Source organism: Malaya genurostris, chromosome 3 (genome assembly GCF_030247185.1).
Source record: "Malaya genurostris strain Urasoe2022 chromosome 3, Malgen_1.1, whole genome shotgun sequence".
Classification (NCBI taxonomy): domain Eukaryota; kingdom Metazoa; phylum Arthropoda; class Insecta; order Diptera; family Culicidae; genus Malaya; species Malaya genurostris.
The window spans coordinates 12,242,255-12,261,172 of NC_080572.1; the positions used below are offsets into that span (position 1 = coordinate 12,242,255).

The 18,918-nt window shown below is 34.2% G+C and overlaps 1 protein-coding gene across 2 annotated transcripts in view; it reads left to right on the top strand.

Moving 5' to 3' along the window:
• The window catches only part of LOC131435553 (zinc finger protein 423 homolog), a 170,922-nt gene that overhangs the window by 125,192 nt on the left and 26,812 nt on the right, over window positions 1–18,918 (top strand). The window contains exon 1 of one of the 2 annotated variants that reach the window (XM_058603567.1): window positions 2,924–3,533. The exons of the other annotated variant lie outside the window; for it this stretch is intronic. Coding sequence (XP_058459550.1) covers window positions 3,443–3,533 — 91 coding nt within the window. The 5' untranslated portion in view covers window positions 2,924–3,442. Of the gene's footprint in view, window positions 1–2,923; window positions 3,534–18,918 lie in introns of those variants that run through there. 2 annotated transcript variants of the gene reach the window in all.

The following is an 18,918-nucleotide window of genomic DNA, read 5'->3' on the forward strand; positions in this document are numbered from 1 at the left end:
TTTACAATATTTTTTCTGAATTTTTGAAAATTTTTAAAAACAAATTTTCAAATGCTTTGGAGTTAGAATATTGTTTATCTAGAAACAAGTTTACCTGAAATAGTAGGCAATTTTTCACTTTTTTGTTAACATAGGCTCTTTACATAGCATTATTTCATGGTATAAGGTTGGATGAAAAAAATACATTGAAAAGAATCTCATCAGCTTTATTAATCCAATTTTTACAGTGCACAATTTTTTCAATGTTCTGAAAATTGTCAAGGATTTTTCAATTGGTCTTTTTGGCCATGAATCAGAGCAATATGAGAAGAAACCTACCATTGAAAGGGGAGTATGAAGGATTTGTTGTTTAGCATCCGTGACGTAACCGACAAATGGAATTGTTTTATCCGATCAATACTCTCGGAGCTACTTGAGCCGATTTCGACAGTTTTAGGCTCAATTAGAATATAGTATGAGGTAAGAGGATCAAGTAGACGAATGAAAAAAGGTAAATGGTAGACGCTCCCAGTAAGCGACGCTAATCCTACGGATTTTTCTGTAGATCTACAGATTTCAGTCTTTTCTACGTATCTACGGATGAACCTCTGAAACTACGGATTTGGCATTAATTCTTCGGATTTCTACGAAAAATAATTAAATATTGTCAATTTATATTTTAGATTTGTTTTATATAAGAATTTTAAACCTGAAAAAGAGGCATATAGTTCTAGTTTCAGAGATATAAAGAACGTAACCGACAAACCGCACTTCATTGTATCTCGGAGCCGGCTGAACTGATTCCGGCAATCTTCAGCTCGTTAAAAAGCTGCTATTAGATCAATGATCTGATGATGAAATGATCAAGTTCGGGATGCTCATGACGATTATCTTTGAATCCGCAAATCTCGTATAAGTGACGTAACCGACAAACCGCGCTTTCTTAGATACGCTTAATTTTCGCAGAGATGCCAAAGTCAATTTCGAAAATCTTAACCTCATTTCAAACCTATTATTAGGTTAGTTACATTATGGTAGTCACTTCAGGATCATAAGTTATAATGATAAAAATTGCGTAACCGACAAACTGTACTTATTTCTATTCGCATGGTTTTTTTTTCGGAGTTAAGTTACATTGGGTTTCTTCTGAAGCAACTAAGTAATTACTGGCTCTACCGATTTAGACATACTTGCGTTCGATTGGAAGTTGTAAAGGTGTAAATGATCACATTCAAATTATTACTGATATTACCGGTTCTGAAAAGATAGTTTAAGCACACTTTGGTGATCTTCCAAAATCACACTTGATACTCAAGTAATAATTTTTTTTGCGGTAGCGTAGTTGACTAGCAACATGATAAAAATGGGTAGCGAAGATTAACTTAAATTGAACATTTTCTACGTGAAAATAATGTATTTACGATTAATACAAATGTGTAATGAAAAATCGTGAAAAAGTTACCGCAGAAACAGTTTTTTTTTCGCAGTTTTCCTTTTTATAGTTGTATTCGTCAGCCTTCCATTTTTCAATCTGTTTTACTCGTTGGATACTGATAAAAACTTAAAACAAGCTCTAGAAGACTCTACGTCTTAACAAGACTAAAACAAACCGTCATTTATGATTATTAGCTCAATAGGACAAACTTTCAGTGATAAAACCTGAAACATAAACAAATTTCTTATGAATGACAACATAAATACTTAGAATCTGACAGTGCTTATGAGTTTACAGGTTATTTTCAACCAACACACAAAACATAACCTATTTCAAATTTAGCTACAATTTGCTGATTTATATGTTTTTGCATCTACTGAAATTTGTGTCATAAATCATTTCAACGAAATAAAAAGTTATAATTATTAGAATAAAGAATAATTATCAGACTAAAATTTAATCACATATTGTTAAGATGTACGTTAGATGTTAGTTGAGCCCTCTTATGGTTTGGTTATAAAAATTTTTATTGATTGATTGATTGATTGATAGGAAAAATATGAAATCCACTGGACATGGGGAAATTAAGGGAAAACAAAAACTAAATTGCTAACCAAATAGAAAGCGATCCGCAGCAATCAAAGATTGCATCGACTTTCGTGTCATTACATCTGAAATGGGATATGTATTTGTGCCTCTGAGCAACTCATTAGTACGAAAAACTTTTACGTGCAAAATTCACCCTTTATTTCTCCGTGTACGTCTTAGCAAGTGCTATTTTCAACAAATCGAAAAAACGTATTTCATGAGGTTATCGTTAACAAGCCCAAATTTGAAAACATATTTCAAATAATCTTATTTCTCAGCTCAATGATGTTTATCACGGAGACGCTGTTTAACGACCCACGCGAGAGATTGAACGAGGTTCAATTTTGATAAAAAAGAAATCATTGTCATTGTTTTTCCTTGTGCAAAAGTTCAAAATCCAACTTCTTTTAAATACGAGTTCTTATTCTGTTGTGTTTTGACAACTCCTAGCATTATTGTTGCATTACATAAAACCCAACGGTACACTTAGGGTATATCAACATCATCATCTTTATCATCCTCATCATCATCATCAAAGCACTAGTTATCCATTGCATACAGCCACTATCGGCCTCGTCGTCCAACTGGGTTGCGCCCAATGGGATTACGACGCCCCGCTCCAGAAGCGAAAAATGTGTAAATAAACCACTGCGCTATCATCTTTTTCGGGTGCGAAAGAAAGTGTGGATCGACTACAAAAGTCAGGAGAAAACAGCACATAAATCTGTATGCCCCAACCACATCGTTGTCGTCACACGCAGATTGCATGGATATGAGAGCGAAAAAGGAAGAACAGGCAAAAAATGAGAGTGTGAGGCAAGTTCCAATGCATCCCACATTTTATACCGACATTGTCCCGGCACTCTCCTCAGGGTTTATTTGCCAAAGCCTGCATAGTGGTATCCGGGCTGCTAAGGTAGATAGAAGCGACATACCCAACGGGCGCTCGCATAAACGAAGTTACCAAAATCATAGCATTCCATGACACGGATGGACGACTTGTGTGAGCCTTGGGCTAAGAGATAATCGGAGAGTGAGAGAACGCACTACAAAAAATACTAAAATATAGGTTCAACTTGGATGGTGGATGAGAGCGAATTCTGTCGTTTCGGTGCTATGTGTTATGTTTATTTTCTTGTGTATATAGTTGGGCGCTGGCGTCCCTACAGAGCTCATTCACCAGTCATACCTTGGGTGCGATGGTACACATTTGGGTCCGTTATTTATGGTGTCCTGTGCAGTGAAGCTGGAAAAGTGCATCGGTAAAGCATGGTTCAGTGAAACATTTAAAATTGAGATTTTCGTAAAAAGGTGAATAAATCATTCATTAAAGTGTGGACAGACAAGTTTGATGATGATGTGGGTTAAAAGTGTTGGAGGGAAATCTATGACATTGTTTGTGAATTTGAATACACGTAAGCTAGTAAACTGACCATTACGATGTTGTACCGTTGCCACAGTTCACGATTGGAAACGTTGCTCGAAAAAATTCAACGAAGCAGCCAGGACTACTATCTGATGATGAATCAAGGTGAACAAAACTGAAACTGATTAACCGCATTTTCGTAAATATTTAGATATTTTTTAACAATTTCTAATCATGTCACGGAGAGCAAGCGTCTGAGCATGTGCACGACGAAAAGGGGAATACGATGAAGCAAAGACATGTACAAGTCATGAGAAAAACTTCAAATCAAGTGATTTCAATGCTTGTTTAGCAAATGAAACTTGTTAAAAATTGTTTCACAAATGTTATATCCGTTAGATAAATATTTTCACACGTATTCATAAAGAACGTGAAACTAGTAATTACTGAAAAACTTTCTCGGAATTTATCTTTGCTTTTTTAAAGAAATTCGAATTACTGCATGTGAAACTTATAGAAAAGTCTTTATGAGTTATGTTCCAAATCGGTTTCAAATTTGTTTGTCCAATAAGTTAGTTCGAGTGGTTTCACATTCGGGTTTCACTGATGAAACATGTCGAACATGCAATAATGTTCGATAAGTTGCACTTATGCTATTGAAAATATGTTCCGAAATAAGAAAATTGTTGCACAACGTTTAAACGAGAGTTTTCTTATTCGTCTTCCTGATGAATTACTCACTTCTTTATTGTCGTATTGTTAATTAATTGAAAGGATTCTTCGTTATTCCTCAATGAAAGAATAGAATCGTAATGCTTACCTCGTGCCATTGGTTAATCTCAATACAATGTTCAAACTAGGACAAGAAAAATATTATCAAAATAAAAATAAAACCTGTTTTCAATCTATAGTGTGAACGTAGTAAATTTGTTTGTGAAATTATCGCAAAAAGCTGAACATATCAGATCATAATTTGGAACGCTTCAAGTTACATCCAACAATGTTGTATTGCTTTGAAATAAACATAAATTTTTCAATGATTTTCATCACTTTGAATATTAGTGATTAAGTTTTAGATAGATGCATTTAGCATCTTAAATCAAGCTTAATTTTCCACATTTTCAGTTTCGAAACAGACTTCTTTTCACTGTGTTTCTTATCAAAGCGAAGAGATATAATAGCATTCCTATCACACCATTCGCAAAAATCTTGTGATTTTACATCTTCTAAGATACACATAAATGGGGCGTCGTAGTTCAAGTAAATACACAACCAGGAGTATGTAAAATTGTTTGATTTGTAAAGTATATGATTAGGAATTCAATGAAATATACAACAAAAATCAGTACCAACTGCGGCTTGGTTCGTTAATCGAGTGAGCCACAGAGTAATATAGGCGTCCAATCATATAGTATGGCCCTTATTACCGTTCTCACTGCCACTTTCACATTCACTTCACTTACATGTCACTTCACTTGATTTTACCTATTACTAGTATCACGCATAGTGAAAAGGTCACTGTAGTGGAAAAAACTAATTTTTTTTAACAAAATGTTGGTGGCGTGATGTTCATAATGACATCAAGTTCATCCAAGTAATTATTTTTGTCTCAGAACCTACTTCCGTAATAAGGACATACATTCACTTCACTTGATTTTCACCGTGAAGTGATACCCATAATAAGGGTCACAATCACTTCACTTGGTTTTCACCGTGTAGTGACACCAGTAATAAGGGCCTATATATCACATACGATGTATTTTTTCATAAATTCACTTATTTCATAAGGCATTATTTTTTCTTAGCTGACATAATAAAATTAGACAGTTTTCTTATTTGTTCATTTACTTTTAATTTAGCATTATGTATTTTAAGCATAAATTTCTACAGTATATTTGTTGGTAACATAGAAGTTTCGTTAGTATCTATTAGTTATTTATTGAAAACAAAGGATAACAATAATTCTGCATTGTTAGTCGTATTTTTGTTTGTATTTTGAAAAACCTTTGAATTTAATGAATAATCAAATATTTATGACAATTGTGAGAACATGGTCAACATAGCAAGAATTGAATTATTGCAATAAGCATCTTTATCAAATATTTAAATTGCACAGTTCAGTAATTTCGTAGATGCGTACACCGCATGGCCAATTACGTTACCGCCGAACGAATGTGAACTTCGGCTTTTCGTGCGAGATTATAATGGCAATGCTCCGGATTCAAAAGTGCAAGAAATCAAGACTTTACCAAAAATATTTTTCCAATTTTTTTTTATTTTAATCACGTTTAATGCTTCGACATAATTGAAACTTTACATAGACACCTTTTCATTGTTTATTATACCTCAGTTAGTAACCCACAAAATAGATTTTTGGAGCCGAAATATATACTTTCCGGCGCGAAAACAAAGGCCGATATCTTTCGATTAATCTATGAGAAACAAAAAAAAAACGGTAACACACAGACTAACAGACAGGACACTCAAATTAGATTCTTTAACCATATAAACGGTCATTTCGAATATTCCTTTATTTGGGACAGTACTCACATGTGTCATGATGGCACCACGTTACCCTATCAAAAACATTCTGTCTGTCATCTAGACTGTGTTTATTTTTTTCATTTACCAACCGAGTTGCCATTCATACAGAATTACCTGTAATGTATTGATTTGTATATCTCCATGCGAATTTCATGCAGGATACAGATTAATTACATATTGCCAAAACTATATACAGAATTGTGCCTACTTCTCATCCTACAACGCAATACAAAATCGAACCCGTTTTGTTACAATATTTACTTGCTTCTGGTCTGCCGTCACTTAATTTCGGGTGAAAATTACCAACACATTAAAAAATAGTCTAGATGAACAACGTTGAGTAAAATAAATGTTTACCTTCCAACATCGCTAGAAAAGTTAAATATATTATCAACGTAATCCAAAAATTTATTGTGACGATTCATTTTCAAATATTTCGATGAAATCAGGCAACCCTGCAAGCATCTGATCGGTGTTGACAAACGAGGGGAAACCAACTAGTAAAAAAACTTTTACGTAACACAAGGGGTGTACAGATAGTAAATAGTTCGCGCAGTACAATATAGGTGGAACTAGTGCATAACGAAAAATTATTTTTATAAGAATTTACTCATACTGTCATGTCTGTTAGTCTGTGGTTAACATACATGGTTAACAAATGAACTTTCAGAAGATATTATGAATACCTCATTGTTTCATGCAGTTGTACAGTTTGTATTATTACTTTTTCTCACCGCTACGTTTTAACATACCTTATGATCAAAAAAGAACCGGAATTTTCATTTTAAAATTCCCGCGCTTGTCCAATCGGTAAACTTTTATTCTCTCAACGTTGGCAACACATTTATACACATTCTGTCAAATTTTGACGCATATCGTACGATTAGTTTTTGTTTGGCGTCTATACAAAGAAGTTGAAAAATTTTCGTCTGGCGATTTTTATAATGGATGAAAATTTAGAACAACGTGCGTGCATCAAATTTTGTGTTGCAAATGGATTTAAGTGTTCCGAAACGTTGAAAATGTTAGAAAAGGCCTTTGGTGAATCGTGTCTAAGAAAAACACAGGCATACGAGTTCTTAATATCGTGAAACCAACGAACAGCATACCATTAAGTAAATCTGATTTAAGATTATCAAAGGGCTTCTGAAACTGAATTGAAGAAATGTTGTATACTTTATTCATACTATTTCAAACAGTCTGATATATATTGGACTTTAGTTCAGATGCTAACATATGGGGCTTGTGGGTACTGTAGAATGTTATTTTACCGTCCTTTGGCGACTGTAGTTAACTTGAATATGGAGATGCTTGCTTTTAGTCAGCTATCGTATTAAAGAAGTTTTCTTGGTTCCCGTATGTTCAGGAATCAGAACAAATTGGCTCAAAATCCCTGTGTACATGGTGGACAATGTCATAGAAGTACACGTGCATGACCTTCCCCGCAGTTCGTTCGGGAAAATACGTCGCAGTACGGTGAAATTCTTTCCATCGATAGGGAAATTTGACGGAATTTTTTCCCAGGTATCCGGAATGGCGTATAAAAGGTACGTATGCAACTACGTAAGGAATCATTTGTGGTCAAAGTGGGATACATCCCGTCGAACTTCGTCTCGCCCAAAAATTATTTGTTCAAATTTATGTTTTCGGACATCAGAATTGTCAAACGACTAAGTGGTTAACGTTTCTTTCCATTGCTTATTACTAATTACTTAACCTATTCGCTTTAAGCTTTTTTATGTTATGCTAAAATTGAGCAAATCCACAGAGTTTCTCTTCTAGAGTTATTCATTCGGTAGGATATATTATAATTTGTATTTAACCCAAGTAAGTTCGTAGAAAAAGATTTAGCTTAAGCAGCATACAAAGCATTGTAAACAGTCTGTTTTTAAGGAATTACCCATACTTGAATGTTCACCCGACGTAACACAACAAACTTTGAAGCAGTTCCTTGTACAGCTTTTAAGCAACGAGGAAGTCTCCTAAGAACTTTCAGGTTGCCAAAAAAAGGCCATGCGTACTTTAGAGCTTTAATGAAGTGGATAATTTTCAGGTTCTGTGGAACTTTTGGTTACTTGGAGAGACGACACTTAAATTTTAATTTGGTATTGATCTTACCAATTTGAACATTCTTCACGGTATATGAAATATAAATTGGCAGTCTCAATCCATTATGGTAACCATCTTGAGCATTGATTTAATCAGCAAAATGCAAGGAAAGTCTCTTAGTTTGACCTTAGCGCTTATACAGCACAATCTTTTCACTGATTCATTCAATAATTTTCTGATTTGTTACACTCACGCCCACGATGACCAATATTATTCATATGACTCTAATGGTAAACATTATCACAATTTATTCTCCTGCCGATGGTGTAGCTAGAAAAGCCATATACATTCCACCAAGTCAATAATTTTGATACTCAATTAAGCACGTGGCTCGGAGTGACGAATCACATGAATCAAGTATGCATGTGAAAACATCACACAAAACAACTCGTTGTGCGCCAAAAGTTTCTTTCAACGATCTAGTATTCCTTTCTTCGACGGCCAAATACTTATGCAACTCGTTATGCGCGAAACACCTATCGATGATCTAGCAATCATTGGCCACTTTTTCAGTGGAAAATTCCATTGTCCATACAAAACAACTTTATGGATTTATCCTACTTTTCCGACAAGTTTTCCTAATTTTTTGATGTACGAACCCGGTGGGGGTGGTAACTAATCAAACAAAAAAAGAATCATGTTAATCCGTCCATCCGTTCTTACGTGGTGCGATTACAAAGAATGATCTCTGCATTTTTACATAGATATAGATTATGTTGGAACTCAAGTATATGATAACTGATTTTCAATATCAGGACCATAGGATCCGAACCAAAGACGATAGAATGATACTAGCTCGGGTAGTGTATCAACACCTGTTGAATCGGAAATTCGATTGAAAATCATCATTGACGTAAAATTAAATTGGAATGCATTGATTTTTCGATGAATATGGCTGTATATTTAAATTTATGATCATTTTTACCTTTATAGTATTTTGAAAATGAAAGAACTGAAAAAGTTATTTCATATTCAATTTTCTGCATGTAATGATGTAAATTTTACAAAATAATTTTATATGTGTGATTCAAATGTTCCTGCATCCTACCCAAGTAACAATTTTTGTTACGCTAGCTTGTTTGTGACTAGTTTGCAACCAGATATTTGAGTGATTGTTACTAACATCTAACCACTTGCATGACTCAAAAAGCGCAGTTTCTACTAGTTGTTAAGTTGGCTAAAAATAAGTTGTCGTTACGTTGTAATGCCATACTGAAATAACTTATCTTTTCATAACTTGAAAATAACTTGTTTTCAAGTAAACTAGTTGAAACTTACTCACCATCGACAAAATAAACATTGAATGAATCCAGAATAGTTTTCTATCATCAATAAAAAAGCAGAAGAGTACTTTAAATCACAAAATTGATACAAGGTACAAATTTCACAACGATCCAAAAACTGTCGAGCGAAATTCAATTTTACTTAACTGTTTTTTATGCGCCTTCAATCAAAATCTGCTTATAAAGATTTAAAAAATGAACAATAAAATAATTCTATGGTCAGAATGCTCAAAATTATTCCAAGTAGAGTGATTTCTCATCATTTTAAATTTATATATCATGAGAATTATAATATTATCACAATCGATGTTCAATCCCTATATTATTTTCTTCGTGTTTATGACAGTGCATAGCACAAAATTGACTATTCTGCCTTTCACTATTTTCGGCAAAAAGTAGTTTAGAAAAAAGTAATATCCTGGTTTTATTTACGTTTCATACACTTCTTGAGACTCCATATTGTGTTCGCCATATTCAAGCCAACAAAGGTTGTTTTGTTTGCATTTTCGTTATCATAACGTTGGGAAAACCTACCGATAAGTATCTGAATCAATGAAGAAATTATGTTGTAATCTTAGAATATCCAAGTTGTTGCTATATCAATTCACAGTAACGATTCACATATACGTTAACGTATTTATAATGGTTTCACAACGGAAAATAAACCTTTTTTCAACTAGTAGCTAAAAACATAGCTGTGATTAAAGATATGTTAGAATCAAGTAACGATAACTTACAAATGATAGTTAGTTCAATGTTTACGTTATAAAGAAACACTGCTGTCACCTTGTTTTAACCAGTATAACATGAAAAACATGTTCGTGCTCTTGTTGCAACACAGTTGGGTTAAGTGGTATCAAAACTAGTTACGGGTTGCTACTATTGAAGTCAAATAAACTTATTTTCAACCAGTAGCTAGAAGCATAGTTGTGGTTAACGATATGTTTGGATTAAGTAACGATAGCTTATAAATTATGTTTAATGCAATATGACACAAAGATGTTATGATTGGAAACCTAAATAACTATTTCGTAACTAGTTATGTTATGATGAAACATTGCTGTCACCATGTTTTAACCAGTATAACATAAAAAAACATATTCGTGCTCTTGTTTCAACATAGTTTGGACTTTGTCGTATCATAACTAGTTGCGAATTGCTACTTGGGTACTATTCCTACATTATTCAACTAAAGAGACTACAAAGACTTTTATTTTGAATGAAACACGAGAACGGCTACTTCCAGAAGAAAGATTTTAATAAAAAAATTTATTACTTGTGACCAGTAGGATCATATTCTAGTAATAAATGATTGTAAATTTTTTAAACTGCAACATCTTCATTTTTTAAACGACGTGAAAGCGGTATCCATATTTCTTGTGCGGCGTCCACACCGATTTTTCCGCTTAATTTCAAACGACGATGATAAAACTTTTTTGCATGTGATTGAAAAAATATCTTCGACAATGTACTATCTGTCACGAAATAAAAGTTATGTCATCACTTTAAGATGGATTCCGAATGAAATACCATCTTTTACGCGGCACGAAGTAAATATACCGGACATTGCAAGTGTACTATCGGTTATAAATATTTACAGATAAAATATAATTCGCTACTTTTACTTACCTTTTTGTTGTCTCGCGAGGTGAATTCACACAAACGCGCACAACTCCAGAGCACTTCTATAACTACAAACTTGAAAATGCGGCAACTCTCCCAGAGCGGAATCTCACCCCACTTTACCCCAATACCGTTTGGCATAACACTGTTTGGCAGAAAGTTCTTTGTCATAATAGTCATTTGGCATAATGGTCGTTTGTCATAGTAAATGTTGGACTCGCAATATTTTGATCTAATGTGAAATTTTGTTTGTTTCGATTGAGTGATGTTTTGCAAGTAAAATTCGGAAACTGTGAATTTTATATTCGAACCATATTTTTGCCTTTCTCTTATAGATTGATATTGAATTTTATCATGATCCGACTTCTGGTTTCGAAATTACAGAGTGATAAAAAAATGGAAAAAATTGTCACTCACTTTTCTTAGAGATGGCGTGACCGATTTTCACAAACTTAGATTCAAACTATAAAAAGTCCCCGAAAAGTTGTCCCAGCTCCGACTTTCGAGTCCGGTATTACAGAGTGATTAGTGAAAAAATTTCAATTTCATATTTCATCAAAAGTGATGGCGAAACGAGGTGCAAATTTTTATAAAACTCACTCCTAAATTCATCTACTTGGCAGACCTTGTTAGTTTGTAGATATATAAATCTACTTTGGGTCTACTAGTCGTCGGTTTCCGCTTCCAAACTCACCGGTAATAGTGCACGGGTAAAAATCTATTAGCGGTACCATGATTTTTTAATCATGAAATCATTACCCATGCCTTCTCATGGAATTTCATAAGCAAAATGATTGATATCATGAAAATGTTCATGGAAGATGTGTTATTGTGCATGATACCAATCATTTTGCTCATGAAATCATTACTTATCATTCATGATAGACATGATTCATGATTTCATGATTTTTAATCATGGTACCGGCAATGGATTTTTACCCGTGTGAAGAAAAACTCCGAAAGCGGAACTCAATTCGATTTCACAGCAACGGTTGAACCGATTTTCACAAATCATGAGTCAAGTTAAAACTCTCAGTTTCTTAAAAGATACTAGGCAATTATATTAACTTGACATAACTGTTTACAAATTGAAAAGGTTATGGTAGTTTATACCATTTATTATAAGTAATAACCATTTATTATAAGTAATATGAGAAAGGCATCATTGCACCACTAGGTGGATTAAAAAAGGTTTTGTTTTTGTAAATTCCGTTGTAAATGCAACTCACGCAGTGCTAACACAATATTCTGTTCGTCAAAGATGGTTCAGATCGAGACGGCCGAAAGCCGCGAGTGCGCCTGCGACTCGATGTCGGAAGCACTGGCCATTGCGGGGGTGCAGCGTCCTCGCAGAAATCACCTTTATCTAGATGCGGGTGTTTGCCCGGATTACCCAAAGGTAGAGGCTAACCTGAGCGGTAGCGAGGTCGGACAGCAGATCATCAAAATCGATACGGTAGAGCCACATTAGACCTTTCGAAATAGCAGTAAATTAGAAAAAAAAACTATATTAAGCAGCATTATTTTAATATGTTATGCCAAACGACCATCGCAGTACCAAAGATTTGTAAATGTTATGCCAAATGACTGCTATACCAAATGATCACTATGCCAAATAGCCATTTGACAAATAACCATTATGCCAAATGGCTTTATGCCAAATAGCTTTATGCCAAAAGGTGTAATGCCAAACAAAGTTATACCAAACGGGGTAACCCCTGAATAAAACATAAAACAATTGTAGTCTGACACAACGTTTTTTATGTTTCGTTGTGGCTGATGTGCACACTGAATCAAATCAAACATTCGTCACTGAGAACTTGTTTGGTAGCCCTCGGTAAGTCACACAAGCTTCGCCTTTTCCGCTTTTCAGGTTACATAGCAGTTATAATGCGCATTTTCGACTTCAATTTAAAATGTTTTTTTTAACTCACAAATAGCTGTATCGTACGACTGATTCTTGAAAAACGAGTAATAAATACAAACACTTCAGAGAGGTCGAAGAGGTCGAGATGTCAGAGATGAAAGGTCTCCCCGTCACCCTGAGTTCTATTGAATGGTTTTGAGATCGGATGTTTACTTTTTGAGTTATAGTTTGATGTCAAAATTTTCAGCCTTTTGACAATATCTGTCACAGTTGGCCTTGAAAACAGAATATGTTTCCGCACAACTATCCAACAAGTCATAGATTGTTAAAATCTGTCCATTTTTTAAAGGAGATATCGATATTTCGGAGCAAAGTGAAACATGATTTTCAATACAGTTTTATGCAATTGTTTCTTAGCACCTAAAAAACTATGCACAACACCCTTTTTCATTTCATATTTATATTGATTTATACTACTCGCAACAATAATTGCTGGAAGAACACAACTTCTTACACCCTTATAACACTCGAAGAAATTCTTCGAGATAAGCAAAATTTCGTGTGAAAAATAATTTCATAATTTTTTCTCGGAGATGGCTTAACTGATTTCTACTAACTTAGACTTATATGAACAGTCGTATGCTCTCATATAAGGTTTCTGAACTTCTTTTGGATCCGGAACTACAGGATGATATATGTAATGAAATTTGAATAATGTGACTTATTTTGCTAGTAGATGGCTGAACCAATTTCGACAATCTAATATTCAAATGAAAGGTCTTAAGGTCCCATAAAAACTGCTTGGTTTTGAATCAGATCCGATTTCCGGTTCAGGAGATACAGGGTGATTATTGTAAAAATTTCGCATAAATATATCGGGTTTATCAGGGTCACAGATTTTGAGAGTCGACGACCAAATAAACTTATTTCAGTTCGATCCAGCAATGTACCCAAAAATTTTATGTGGAGTGCACTACGATTTAAACCTCTGCACTGATTTTCAAACATTTCGAATCTCATGATATGGCGAATTTAACTGACTTCGGCTACACCGATTTCCGAGTATCGGGGATAGTGAAAGTAAAAGAAGAGTAAAATGAATTTAATAAACAAAAAATTCAATTAAAAAAAAGTTATGGTCCCATACAAAATTTGTGAATTTTATCCGATTTCGACTTTCAATTTTGAAATTACAGGGTGATGAATTTTTAGAATTCAAACCGTCATAGAAGATGACGATACCAAAATATCTTCAAAATTGGGCTCAACACTATTTGAATTTATTCGTCATACTAATTCATGGACATGCGAACTATTTTTAGTTATGTTGGTCTCTGAATGCTATTTTTGGAAGTACCATAAATAATGACAAAAACTTTAAAAAGGAACTCACTTTTACATCTCATGGAATGCTTAATCGATTGTCACATGTTTAGATTAAAATGAATAATTTTAAGGTTTCATACAATTTTTATTTTCGATTCATCTTACAGTTCTAAAATTTTAATTACAATTTATTTAAAACGATGGCAATTTAAATAATTGCATGAAAACTAATCGCAACGAAAAATACTCACGCGAAAAACTAGTGCTGATTGATAAAAAAAAGATATCATCTCACTGCTCGAAGGATTAAGCTCGTTTTTGTTTGTTAAATTCTAGAATTACTCTCGTATTAAAACTGCGATCTAAACTGATGGATGTTTGTCCTTCGAATAAGTCCCAATCGCTGAACGTAGCAACCTAATTAGTGTAATCATAACAACATCGTGTAATGTAGTATTCAAATGAATCATAGAAAAAAACCTGTTTTAATCCACCTAGTGGTTTAATGATGCCTTTCTCATATCAATCATACTATCATATAAAATACTGAGGTATTCTTCGAAATAATTTCTTAAAAGAATAACCGAAATCGGTTTGTTTGACCGTCTTCTGATAAAAACTATCATTTGGAAAAGATTTGAGGTCGATTTAGAACACTTTTTACGGTTTATCACCCTTTTTAGTGATGGTATAAATTTTTCAACACACTTTATTTGGATGAAATTCAGGAATTACGTATGGGACCACAGGACCTTTCATTTGAACCTAAGTTTGTGAAAATCGGTCACGCCATCTATGAGAAAAGTTAGGACACATACTTTCATTTTTTTAATATTCAGGAATTTTGACCTTCCATTTGAATTTAAGTTTGTGAAAATCGGTTCAGCCATCTCCAAGAAAAGTTAGTGCAAAAAACCGTTACATACACACATACGCACATACACACACATACACACACAGACATTTTGCGTACTCGACGAACTGAGTCGAATGGTATATGACACTCGGCCCTCCGGGCCTCGATTGATTTGAAACGTCGGTTTTCACAGTGATTGCATAACTTTTCTATATGAGAAAGGCAAAAACAATGCAACGACAATATTCACGACTTGTTGCATGATGCAAGTTTGTTGAATGATTAACAGTGATCTACTACACTTGAAGGTACCGAACAAACCCAACAATTTAAGTTCTCCTAAAAAATAAGTAAGGTTCTTCTGCGGAAAGAAAACCCGACGGCTCAAGGTGGAGAAAAGGTTGAGTTATATGAAATCATTCCACTGTTAACCAAATACAAAAACATGTTTTGACTAAACCTTAAACCTGTTTTAATTTATAAATATTTACGTGTGTATTAAGCAAGAATCTAACATAGAAGCATTAACTAGTCATCTATCAGCAGGTATATTTTTTAATTGTCTCACAAGCTTTTTGTCTTCTTATATGTAACAGTTTACATTATGTCTTACTAATAGAAATTAGTTTTAATTTCAGATCTTTTCGCTTTCACAACACTGTTCTAAAATGACATACTGTCGTATAATTTAAAACTAGAGCTTGATGATCTCAACGCGAAGATTTAAAATCTCTATGAATGTATTGGTGTTGTATCAATTCACTATGATATTTCAAATCAAAACCAAACAAAAAAAAACAAAATTTATGATTTCGAAAAAGATTTGAATTTTTGGCACGAACTTCTAGAAAATTTTTTTAATGTTAGTGAGCTAGGTGCCTATGAATGAAATTGTATTATTCAGTGCAAAACATTTACAGCTTATATTGACAATTTTTAAAATATCATTCGACGCTTTGACATTTCGTCTGTTTGATTTCGGTACACACACTCACGCAAGAAATTGAAAACAGTGTTCTATCATTAATTTAAACAAATTCTGTTCTAAGAACAGTTTTAAATCTGTTTCAAATTTGTGCTCGAAAAATAGAACTAGATCTCAGCGTTACGGTTAACATGTTACAATCGTGGATCTTAAATGCGTATATATTTAAGTAAAACAGCGTTTCGAACAACATTAGTAAAAGTTCTTCTGTGTAATTTCTTTTTATATTTTTACCTTTTTTTATAAATATAAAAAATAGGTATAGAATTCGCTCAAATTTAAGAAAATTTTTGCGGAGGGCCGAGTGTCATATACCAATCGATTCAGGTCGACGAACTGAGCAAATGTCTGTGTGTGTGTCTGTATGTGTGTTGTCAACTAAGAGGTCGAGATCTCAGAGATGGCTAGACCGATTTTGATCAAACTAGTCGCAAATCAAAGGTCTCCCCGTCACACAGAACGCTATTGAATGGTTTTGAGATCGGATGTTTACTTTTTGAGTTATACGTAGTTTTATGTCAACATTTTCATTTTTTTGACAGTATCTGTCACATTTGACCTTGAAAACAGAATATATTTCCAGACTTAGATTCCGCACGGTAATAACTATCCAACAAGCCATAGATTGGTAAAATCCGTCCATTCTTAACGGAGATATCGATATTTTCCCCCTATTCCAGCAGTAGGAGTTTTGAGCGCTGTATGACAAAGCAATGCTTGGGAGCAACGTATACTGTTACTTACAATTGTTTCTAAATACCAAAAAGACTGTGTACAGCATCATTTTTCATGACATTTTGCCTCGGACCGATTTTAGAACGGCTTGTTTTTGGCAACATAATTGTTCGAATATGACATATGTAAACCAAATGATGGCAGCATTTCCCAGTTGAAAGTAATTCCATAATTATATTGATTTAAACTACTTACAGCAATAAATGCTGGAAGAACATAACAACCATATTCCATTCGAATCAGTTCGTCGAGATCGGCAAATGCGTGTGTGACAAATAATTTTTTTCGGAGATGACTCAACCGTTTTCTACAAACTCAGATTCATATGCAAAGTCGTATGCTCCTAAACAATGCTCCTGAATTATGTTTGTATCCGATTTCTGGTTCCGGAACTACAGTGTAAACAGTTACATGTGAAACGAAATTAAAATTGTGAACCCATTTTTCTCGTAGATGGCTGAACCGATCTCAAATTCAAATGAAAAGTTTTAAGATCCTGTAAAACATTTTGCTTTTCAGTCAGATCCAACTTCCGGTTTAAGGGGATACAGGATGATTAGTATAAAAATGTATATTTCACATAAATTAATCAGGTTTATCGGGTTTGCAGATTTGGATAGTCGATAACCAAATAAACTTATTTCGTTTTAGGTTGTATTCAGTTTTCGTTTCGGAAGGCACCAAAAAATTTAATTCGCACTACGATTCCTCAAAGATGTCTGCATTGATTTTCAAACATTTTGAAACAAATGTAAACTAAACAGCTACTCAGGTGAATTTATCTGACTACACCGGATTTCGGTTCCAGTATCGAATCGTTTCTCAAAGCTCAATCGTTTTCTAAAAGAAAAGGCAGATCTACAAAGACAAAATTAATTAATATTATCTAATTCTGACTTCCGATTCTGGAATTACAGGATGATGAATTTGCAAAATTCAAACCGATATAGAAAATGACAATCCCGAAAATCTTAAATGTTGGACTCAGAACTATTGCAATTTATTTGTCATATGGCCATACGAATCGGTTTGGGTTATGCTGGTTTCTGAATACCGGCTCTGGAAGTACATTAAATTACCGTAAACTCTAAAGTGGATATTATTTCGACATATCATGGAATGTTTATTCGATTGTTACACTTTTACTTCAAATTCGATCCCATTTGCAGTTTCGACATTACAGAGTAATAAGTGATTAAAATCTCAAATTGCCACTTAAAACGACGGACATTAGAATAATGTCATGAAAACTGAAACACCGAAGAATATTCATGCAAAAAACACATGCGGATTGATAAAAAAAGGTATCATCTCACTGCTAGGTGGATCAAACACGTTTTTATTAAGTAATCCAAAAAAAAGTTCAATACATAGAGTTGCGTTCTCTGGATTGCAATTATTATATCACTTTATATAATTTTATTTTCAGTGCAAAATAAATCCAAATAATTTTCCTAAAACTTTGAAATGGACCGCAGTTTCAGTTGAATTTAACTACTCGACAAAAACTAGCTGCTCGATTGTAAAATTTTAACTAAAAGTTAAAATAATTCGCGAAACGGTGCACGGCCTAAGAGGCTCCAATTTCCTTATACCCTTATATTCGACCAGTCGAAATATCATGATCTATTGCCGGTATCCATCGCATATGTCATCAAATTTGAATACGATTACTTAATTGAACCAAGAGGAAACACCAATTAAAACCACACTTCCTACAGTATTCTGGTGCCGCTTATTCAAGAGTGCCACAATCGTGCCGCGACAACGCGAAAAGCGTGTTAGCAGCCGCTTCGAAAGTTATTCCCCTATACCGTTCTACTCCCTGACTTGGGTCGATTGGCTTGCGTTATTCATACACACATATGTATGTGTTCGCAGCGCTTCTCTAAATGAGCGTGACCACAGAGAGCAATTATGACATTAGTTTAATATCAAGATTAAGACGATATATCATTTCATCAAGGGGCACTACCAACTGACGAAGAAGCCAAATGCGCAACGATCGACGGCACACTCACTTCCACATCACCGGGTCGACACAGTGCGGAATAAATCCAGGCTCATCAGCGGAAGAAGCTGACCTGACCTTTGCCTCGGTCCGCCGACGATACCAATATGATAAAAAGTGGATTAAATACTCCACATCCTCATTAGTAGCTCCTTGGGGGGAATACTTTTATTGGTGTCCATCAGCGAGGGCGTTTATTTGTTTGCACACG